A 9,037-nucleotide genomic window follows, 5' to 3' on the forward strand; every position below is an offset into this window, starting at 1 on the left:
CAAAGTGAGTTCCAGGACAGCCAGAACTATTACACAAAGAAACTGTCTCAAAAAAAAAAAAAAAAAAAAAAAAAGAAAGAAAGAAAAGAAAAGAAAAAGGTCATGTTGGTGGCACACATTTGCTGTAATCCCAGTGTTTGGAGGACTGAGGCAGGAGGATTGTAAGCTTGGGGCCAGCATGAGTACTGAGTTATATAGTATGATCCTGTCTGAACAAGATTGTGTGTGTGTGTGTGTGTGTGTGTGTGTGTGCGCGCGTGCATGTATATATTGTGGATAGAATATTTGTTTAACTATGTAGCAATGTGTTGTTGTTTTACCTTGCCTGCCTAAGGCACCTGATTGGTCTAATAAGAGGCTGAACAGCAAATAGCTAGGCAGAAGAGTGCAAGGTGGGGCTGGCAGGCAGAGAAAAGGGGAACCAGACAGACAGTCAGGGGCCAGACAGTCAGAGACACAGAGGAAGCAGGAAAGCAGGATGGACTGTACTTATATAAGCCTTAGGGCAGCACATAGATTAATAGAATGGGTTACTATAAGTTTAAAAAAAAGCTACCTAGAAACAAGCCTAACGTTAAGGCTAAGTGTTCATAATTAATAACAAGTTTCCATGTCATGATTTGGGTTTTTTTTTTTTTTTTTTGCTGTTCAAGAAAGTCTGCTGTGTGTGTGTGTGTGTGCATATGTAGTTTTAAATATTTATTGTATTGTACAAATTTACACACTGTTCAGACCATGGTACACACATGAAGGTGACAGATCAATCTGCAGGAGCCTGTTCTTTTCTTCCACCAAATGGGGTAGGGACCTTGCAAGGCTCTGGGTTCAATCCACTAGCACCTCAAAGAAAAAAGAAAATAAAATCATTTAAAAGAAGGAGACGTTTGGGGGCTGTAGCTATGCTAGTGTTTGTCTAGCAAGCAGAGAGCCCTAGGTTTAGTGTGTGTGTGTGTGTGTGTGTGTGTGTGTGTGTATGTATGTATGTAAGAGAGAGTTTGAGAGAGGGAGAGAGTTGGATTATTAGATTAGGGGTGTGAAATAAAACAAGGCCCACACACATATTTTTGTTGTTTTGTTATGTTTTGACTTTATGTGTATGGGTGTTTTGTCTGTATGTATATCTATCTGTGCACTGTGCATATACAGTTACAGTACCCTCCAAGATGAAAAAAAGGTGTCAGATCCCCTGTAACTGAAGTTGTAGATGGTTGTTAATTGCCATGTGGGTGCTAGGATTCCAAGCAGGGTCTCCTAACTGCTGAGCCACCTCTCCAGCCCTGTCAAACAAATATTTTACAGGCTGTCTTCTTATATTGTTGAAAATAGGGAATTAGCAATTAATTTGGGGGCTGGAGGTGGAGATCAATGGTAGAACTCTTGCCTAGTATGTATAAGATCCTGGGTTTGATTTACTGTGTTTCCCACTTGTGCATATATGCATACATGTGATATATATATATATATATATGTATATGTATATGTGTGTGTGTCTTATTGGTGAGAATGGTATAGACAAAAAATGGGTGATAGCCCAGTGGTGGCACACGCCTTTAATCCCAGCACGTGGGAGGCAGAGGCAGTCGGAGCTCTGTAGTTCAAGGCCAGCCTGGTCTACAAAGTGAGTTTCAGGATAGCCAGGGTTACACAGGGAAACCCTGTCTTGAAAAACTAAAACTAAAACAGAATCAAAGGAATTGGTGATAATGGTACAGACAAGAAAAAGCAGAGTGAAGGAGGTAGAGGCAACACCAATTTAAATTAGGAGGGACAATGTGAGATTCATCCAGCTGAGTAAAACCCAGGAGGAGATGGGAAACACTTTATGTGGTTCTCTAGGGTAACAGCGTTCCATGCGGAGAGAACAGCCAGTGAGAGGTGGAATGAGCCTAGTATGTTTGGTGACCCTCCGAGAGGTCACCAGTGTGACTGGAATAGAATGAATGCAAGATGGCAAGGATAGGGAAGAGAAGAAGACGAGTCTTCTAATCTTTCTGCGTTCCAATTCTTCCATCTGTAATAGGAAGATGATAACAGTACCCCCCTTATAAAATAGTTACAAAGATAAAGCCATGTGTGCCCGACCTAGGTAGCTGACAGCTGCAGACTGTTTGACAAAGCGATAGTCTAGAGCCAGGTTAAATGAGGTGAAGAGGTTGCCAGACGTCTCCGCCTACTGGCTGCAGCTGTTGCTGCTTGGGGTGTCTCCCATCCACACTGCAGCCACGTGAGCCACAAGTCCTGGAGCCCAACAGGCACTCAGAGTTCTTCGCTTGTGATGAAGGCTGTCACCCTTCTTTCTGCCTTCTTCCACGTGCTAAAGTTATGCCTTCCTGCCGGAGCTGAAAGGCCTCCTGGTTTTGCTCCAGGATGTTGCCAGGAAGTTGTAAAAAAAAAAAAAAAAAAAAAAAAAAGGAAAAAAAAAAAAAAAAAGAGGGGGGGGGGAAGGGGAGGGTTGGAGTAGGGGAGGAATCAAGCAGGAAACCCAGAGATTCTGTAATTGTCTTCTCTGTTCTTTTTGCCATCTGGTCCATCTTCCCATCACCACAGCCAGAGGAGGGGATAATTAAAACCCTTAGTGAACCCAGGTGTGGTGGCACTTACCGGTAAACAGGCTTCAGGCTGGAGGATAGTGTTCTGGGCCAGTCTGTCTACAGTAGTGTTTGGTGATTGGCCTCAAAACACGAATCAAAACAATAAAAACAAAAGTCATTTGGTGGTTCCTAACTCTCCAGCGCACAGATTTGACATTCAGGAGCTGTTGGCCACTCCGTGAATCCCCTCTCTCCCGGATTCCATATGTTCCAGCCATACCCTCAGATCATCCAGGCTGTTCTTTATTCGGTCCAAGTGTCCTTGCCTGGCCATGTTCGCTCATCCTGCACCTAGCTTTCTCACAACCTCCTTTGAAGTCACTAGCATAGCTACCACACCCTGTTTTCTTCCTCAGAGTAGAGGCTATTTATTTTAAACACCCTATCTCCCTTATGGGACAGAAAAGTCACCCAGTCACGTTAATTTGCAGGCAGGAAGAATAGCAACGCTCGTGCTAATTCTACACCTAGGAAGATTGGATATATAAATTCATATAATCTACAGCTTTATGTATATGAATTTATAGGTATATGAGGACTTTTGCCTAAACCAAAATTAGAGCATTGAGAAATTAGCTAACTTTCCTCGGGAGGAAATTGGAGTTTGAACCAGGCAGACCATGGATGAGTTAGGAGCTTGAAGGATGGGACCTTAGAAACAGGTAGGATCTATTCTGTAGACATCTAAGGGTTTTTCCTGCTCTCTAGCACTTTGCTCCCAGGGAATTCATTTTATAGAACAAAAGGTAGAGTCGATGACAGGCCACTGATAATTCGGAACCACCGGAGGGAGCCAAATTACTTTTCTGAAGGGGTGGGGAATAGCCCAATCCGCAGGAGCCCATGCGAGTCGTTGTGGTCAAACTACAACTCCCAGGAGGCACTGGGCATACATAACCGCGCGATGTTACATCGGAGGAGGGCACAGGCGGGCTCGGCTAGCCGGGCGGGTCAACTGCTTCGGCGGTTCCGCTCGGACCCGGGCCCAGGGTCTGGCCTCGCGGTAAGTGGAGTAACTCACGCAGAACCCCTCCGGCGAACGCTCGGCAGCACAGGTCCTCAGCCTCTACCTCTGAGCGGAAGTGCGCATGGGCGGGGGCTGGCAGCTACCATATGGGGGGACCCTGGCCGGACTAAGCGACCCAGCGGAGGGGGAGCTCCGATGGGGAACCTGGGACCGCAGTTTTGCTGCATGCATCCTGTTCTCCGGCACGTTATGCTTGTCACACGGACACAGGCCAGTCTTCAAGGGCTCGGGTCGCATAATGCTGGTTAAGGGTCAGATACACCCCATGAATGAGGTTGTCCAGTACCTGAGAGACCTGGGGTATGTTTTTATGTCTAGAACGAACTGGAGATTACTCCACCCGCTTCCCCGAGCGCGCACACACGCCTACAGGTTGTGTTTCACATAGTAGAGTAGGACACCCGGAGAGTGTTGTCCAACCTCTGCCTGAATGCCTGGGGAGTTGGTGGTTGTTAGGGCTGGGCAAGATTGTCCAAGTCTGAGGATACTGGTGTGCACTTGGAGAAATAGTGCAGACCATCTGGATTCGGGTCTTTACAACCGTCTTCTGCCACTTCAATAGATGGAAGCTGTTGTGCCGGCGCTGAGCTTGTCAGCATCCTCGAGGGATCCACATCCCTGAAATCCGAGAAAAGCCCTGCCCACTCTCTCTGCCCCTCTTTGGGGTCACCGCTGCCTGTCGGGTCCTCAGCCCTATAGTGGTAATCTAGTTCAACAAAGAAGCAGGACAATGATACTGACTTTTGTGCTGGGCAGTGCCCCTCGGAGCGGGCCTTCACTTCGGCCCCTCTTGGGGTCCTCATTGTCACTCCGGGTTCGCTCAACATCAGTCACCGATACACACCATGTAGAGCTGGCCAGGGAACGCTCCAAGACTGTCACCTCCTTTTACAACCAGTCAGCCATTGACGTGGCAGCAGAGAAGGTATGATATTTGGGTGATTGGCAGAAGTCAAGTTGGAATAAGTCTTAAGGGAAAGGACTGAGCTAATGAGGAGTTGGTGGGATCTTGGATATCTGGTGATCAAAGTCCATCTTCCCTTTTAGCCCTCAGTCCGCCTCACTCCCACCATGATGCTTTATTCTGGTCGTTCACAGGATGGCAGCCACCTTCTGGTAAGGCCCTCTCTTTTCCTCTCTGCTCCAGAGATTGTAGCCAGCTGCTTAGGCTTTTGTTGTTTTTCGTTTGTTTTTTGAGACAGGGTTTCTCTGTATTGCTTTGGAGCCTGTCCTGGAACTTGCTTAGTAGACCAGGCTGGCCTCGAAATCAGAAATCCACCTGCTTCTGCGTCCTGAATGCTGGGACTAAAGGCATGCACCACCAAAGCCTGGTGGCCCTCCCCTCTTTTTCTTCTAGAAAAGTGGCCGTTATTTGCAGCAAGAGCTACCAGTGAGGATTGCTCACCGCATCAAGGGCTTCCGTAGCCTTCCTTTCATCATTGGTTGCAATCCCACCATACTGCATGTGGTAAGGTAGAGGGGATGCTCTATCAGTATGCATAATGCCCAAGAGGGAAGTGGGGGATACCGGGCTTGCTGAAAGATGTCAAGTCAAGATGGGACTAAGCCTCAGGACATCAGAGGCCAAGACTACATAACCAACAGGGACTGGAAGGGTTTATGGGGCTTGAACCTCACTAATTGAGTTGGGTGGTGATCCCTATGGGTGACTGTTTTCTACTCAAGTGTCAGTGGAAGCTCTGTGAATTCCCACCATACTTATTCCATGCAGCACGAGCTATACATCCGGGCCTTCCAGAAGCTGACAGACTTCCCTCCGGTGAGGCTGGGCTGAGTAGGGTGAGGGGCCAAGGTCAGAGTTGGACCACTGTGCTTATGACTCTGATCTGCAGATCAAGGACCAGGCCGATGAGGCCCAGTATTGCCAGCTGGTGCGACAGCTGCTGGACGACCACAAGGATGTGGTGACCCTGTTAGCTGAGGGTCTCCGTGAGAGCCGGAAACACATAGAGGTTAGAGCAACAGAGAGTGGGCCTGACACAGTGGGAAGGCTGAGAAGGGGCACTGGTTTCAGGGCTGACTCGTTCTAGGATGAGAAGCTGGTCAGGTACTTCCTGGATAAGACTCTGACTTCAAGACTTGGGATCCGAATGCTGGCTACTCACCACCTGGCACTGCATGAAGACAAGGTGGAGCCAAGCCGCAAGGCTGTTAACTGGGGATAGGCATGGGAGCCACAAGCCCCCCCCCCCCCCCCCGGGCTGGGGAGAGGCTCTGGGGCTGCTCTGGCATTCCAGACATTGTGGGCATTGGCAGCTGAGGTGGGTGGGGTTTTGCTAGTTCCCACCTTCTTTCCTGACAGCCTGATTTTGTTGGCATCATCTGCACTCGTCTGTCACCAAAGAAGATTATTGAAAAGTGGGTGGATTTTGCCAGGTGAGAATAAAATGGTGCAAGGGGTAGATGTTTCAGGGACAGAGGTGTCTGTTTGAGTCTTTGTATGGTCTAGAGCTGTTTAAAAAGAAGTATTTTTATTCAATGTGTATGTGTGTCTGTGTACCATGTGGGTGCTGGGGAACCAAACCCGCTCCTCTGCAAGAGTAGCAAGTGCTCTTAACTACTGAGCCTTCTCTCCAGCCAGTTTTGGTTTAAATTTTTTTTTATTGCATTTAATAATGTAATGTCTGTGTGTTTGTTTGGATGAGTGTATGCCATTTTGGTCAGAATTTGTATTGTACTTCATGTGCATTGGTGTTTTGCCTGCATGTATGTCTGTGAGAGAGTGTTAGATCACCTGGAACAGGAGTTAGAGAGTTGTGAGCTGCCATATGGATGCTGGGAATTGAACCTGGGTCCTCTGCAAGAGCAGCCAGTGCTTTTAACTGCTGAGCCTTCTCTCCAACCCCCACCACACTTTTTTTTTGGTTTTTCAAGACAGGATTTCTCTGTGAAATAGTCCTGGCTGTCCCAGAACTCACTGTAGACCAGGCTGGCCTTGAACTCAGAGATCCACCTGTCTCCCAAGTACTAGGATTAAAGCCATAAGTCCCCAACACCACCTTCTCTCTCTCTCTTTTTTTTTTTTTTTTTGGAGATTAAGTCTCACTAGGTAGCTCTAGCTGTCCTGGATCTCTTTGTATAAACAAAGGCTGGCCTCAAATGCAGAGATCTGCCTGCCTTTGCATATTAAAGGTGTGTGTGTGTGTGACCGTGCCCAGCTTGTCTGTCTTCTTAGTGCTGGGTTTCAGAGATGAGTATGAACACATGCAGTTCAGGTGGGGCTCCCAGCACTGGCACTGTTGACATTTCCAAAGGTTTACTTGTTTTCTATGTGTATGAGCGTTTATTTGCATGTATGTATGTGCGCCATGCTCGTGCTTGGTGCACACAGAGGCCCCTGGGACCAGAGTCATGGGCAGTTGTGAGCTGCCCAACATGGGTGCTGAGATCTTTTTCTTTCTTTCTTTCTTTTTTCTTTTTCTTTTTTTTTTTTTTTTTTTTAATTTTTCGAGACAGGGTCTCTCTGTAGTTTTGAACCCTGTCCTGGGACTTGCTCTTATAGACCAAGCTGGTCTTGAACTCACAGAGATCTGCCTGCTTCTGCCTTCCAAGTGCTGGGACTAAAGGCGTGCCTGGCTTGGGTGCTGAGATCTTAATTTGAGTCCTCGGCAAGGACAAGTGCTCTAAACCACTAATGAACCATCCCTCCAGCTCCACCATTGACACCTTAAGCTAATGGAGGGCTCTTTTGCCTTTTACATAGGCTGCTTAGTGCAGCCTTTGGCTTTATGTTTGACACCAGAAATGCCCTTCAATGTGATGAGCAAAACTATGCACTGGCCCTTGGGAAGAATTGTCTTGTTGGGAACTACAACTCTAGGGACCCTACTGAACCTTATATCCACAGACGCCTGTGTGAGCACAAGTACGGCAATGCCCCTCGAGTTCGCATCAATGGGCATGTGGCTGCCCGTTTCCCCTTCATTCCCATGCCACTGGACTATATCCTGCCTGAGCTGCTCAAGAATGCCATGAGAGCCACCATGGAGAGTCACCTAGACACTCCCTACAACGTTCCAGATGTGGTCATCACCATCGCCAACAATGATATTGATCTCATCATAAGGTTTGCTCAAATAGAATTGGGCTGGGGTGGATGAAGATTCCAGGCACTGTTTCTAACTTGCTGTTGGAGCTCAAAGCAGAACTGCCCACCTCTGGGACTTGGATCCTGGTAGAAAAGATATTCATGGATCCTGAGAACTCTCAGCCAGGAACTGGACACTGGATTTGGGGCCAGCTGAGGGACCTGGAGTTGGGTAAATGGTGTTTGATAAGAGTAAGAGCAAATGTCAAATCGTCTGAGAAAGTATAAGTAGTCTGTGGCCCAGGCAGAAGTGATAAAGTTAATAAAGCCACATTCTACCCTTAGAGGGAACAGGAAGTCAGATTCAGCACTGTCTGTTTAGGGGCCTGGTGAGACTTCATCAGACCTGACTGAGCCCTTGTTATTACCACCCTGCCAGGATCTCAGACCGGGGTGGAGGAATTGCTCACAAAGACCTGGATCGGGTCATGGACTACCACTTCACCACAGCTGAGGCCAGCACCCAGGACCCCCGAATAAGCCCTCTCTTCGGCCACCTGGATATGCACAGTGGCGGCCAGTCAGGACCTATGCATGGGTGAGGCTCCACCTGGCCAGGATGGGGGGAGGGTAGACCAGGACACTCAAGCTTCTGAAGCCCCCATCCTGTCCTGTCCTGTCCACTGCCCCCAGCTTTGGCTTCGGGTTGCCCACGTCCAGGGCCTATGCGGAGTATCTCGGTGGCTCCCTGCAGCTGCAGTCCCTGCAGGGCATCGGCACAGATGTCTACCTGCGGCTCCGCCACATCGATGGCCGGGAGGAGAGCTTCAGGATCTGACTGCGGACTTTGGCCTGCTAGCCTGCCACACTCCTAGAACCTTCTGGGCCTGGTGGGGGCCACTATGCTCCACACACTGCTGCTTTGTGGGGCTTAGCGCCTCAGACAGGTGGACTTCCATGGAGCTGGGCACCACTCCTCCTCAGCAGGGCTCACTGCTTCCTACTCCAAGTTTTGGAGGGGAGGAAGCAGGAGCCCCTGAGGCCTCTAAAACCAGCTCTGCTATTCTCACTCTCGAGGAATCCTTTGACCTGCTGTTTATTAAAGTTTGCATTTTGAATGCCCTCTTGGGCCCCAAATGTTGGGAGGGCAGATGAACTTTTGTTTCTGCCCCCTTTGGGTTCCCTGGGCCCTGGGAGTTAACCTGGTCATGTCCCAGCCTCTAGCTATCCTGGAACCCTGGCAGGGGGAGGACTGGCCCCAAGGCTCATGCCTGTTTGACTTGGCAGGAGTGGGGGGTGACTTTGGCAGCTTCTGCTCATTGAACAAATCTTTCTGGGCCCCAGATGATATTAGAAGCCCAAATGGAACTC

At 48.6% G+C, this 9,037-nt stretch overlaps 1 protein-coding gene across 1 annotated transcript; it reads left to right on the plus strand.

Moving 5' to 3' along the window:
- The first annotated feature begins 3,469 nt into the window (after positions 1 to 3,469).
- Positions 3,470 to 8,803, plus strand: Bckdk (branched chain keto acid dehydrogenase kinase). The gene is made up of 11 exons (XM_051193101.1): positions 3,470 to 3,594; positions 4,181 to 4,543; positions 4,666 to 4,734; positions 4,976 to 5,086; positions 5,351 to 5,398; positions 5,472 to 5,591; positions 5,670 to 5,768; positions 5,942 to 6,015; positions 7,487 to 7,705; positions 8,106 to 8,264; positions 8,360 to 8,803. The coding sequence occupies exons 2-11, from the start codon at positions 4,349 to 4,351 to the stop codon at positions 8,502 to 8,504; spliced, it is 1,239 nt and encodes a 412-aa protein (XP_051049058.1). The 5' UTR covers positions 3,470 to 3,594; positions 4,181 to 4,348; the 3' UTR covers positions 8,505 to 8,803.
- Positions 8,804 to 9,037: the final 234 nt, after the last annotated feature.

This window comes from Phodopus roborovskii, unplaced genomic scaffold (genome assembly GCF_943737965.1).
Source record: "Phodopus roborovskii unplaced genomic scaffold, PHOROB, whole genome shotgun sequence".
Classification (NCBI taxonomy): Eukaryota; Metazoa; Chordata; class Mammalia; order Rodentia; family Cricetidae; genus Phodopus; species Phodopus roborovskii.

What these genes read in the sequence shown, in the direction of transcription:
- Bckdk (XM_051193101.1), top strand. Translation starts at nt 4,349, where the DNA reads ATGATACTGACTTTTGTGCTGGGCAGTGCCCCTCGGAGCGGGCCTTCA. An exon ending in ATCCCACCATACTGCATGTG is followed by an intron (nt 5,087 to 5,350) that starts GTAAGGTAGAGG and finishes TATTCCATGCAG; the next exon opens with CACGAGCTATACATCCGGGC. An exon ending in AGCTGACAGACTTCCCTCCG is followed by an intron (nt 5,399 to 5,471) that starts GTGAGGCTGGGC and finishes TCTGATCTGCAG; the next exon opens with ATCAAGGACCAGGCCGATGA.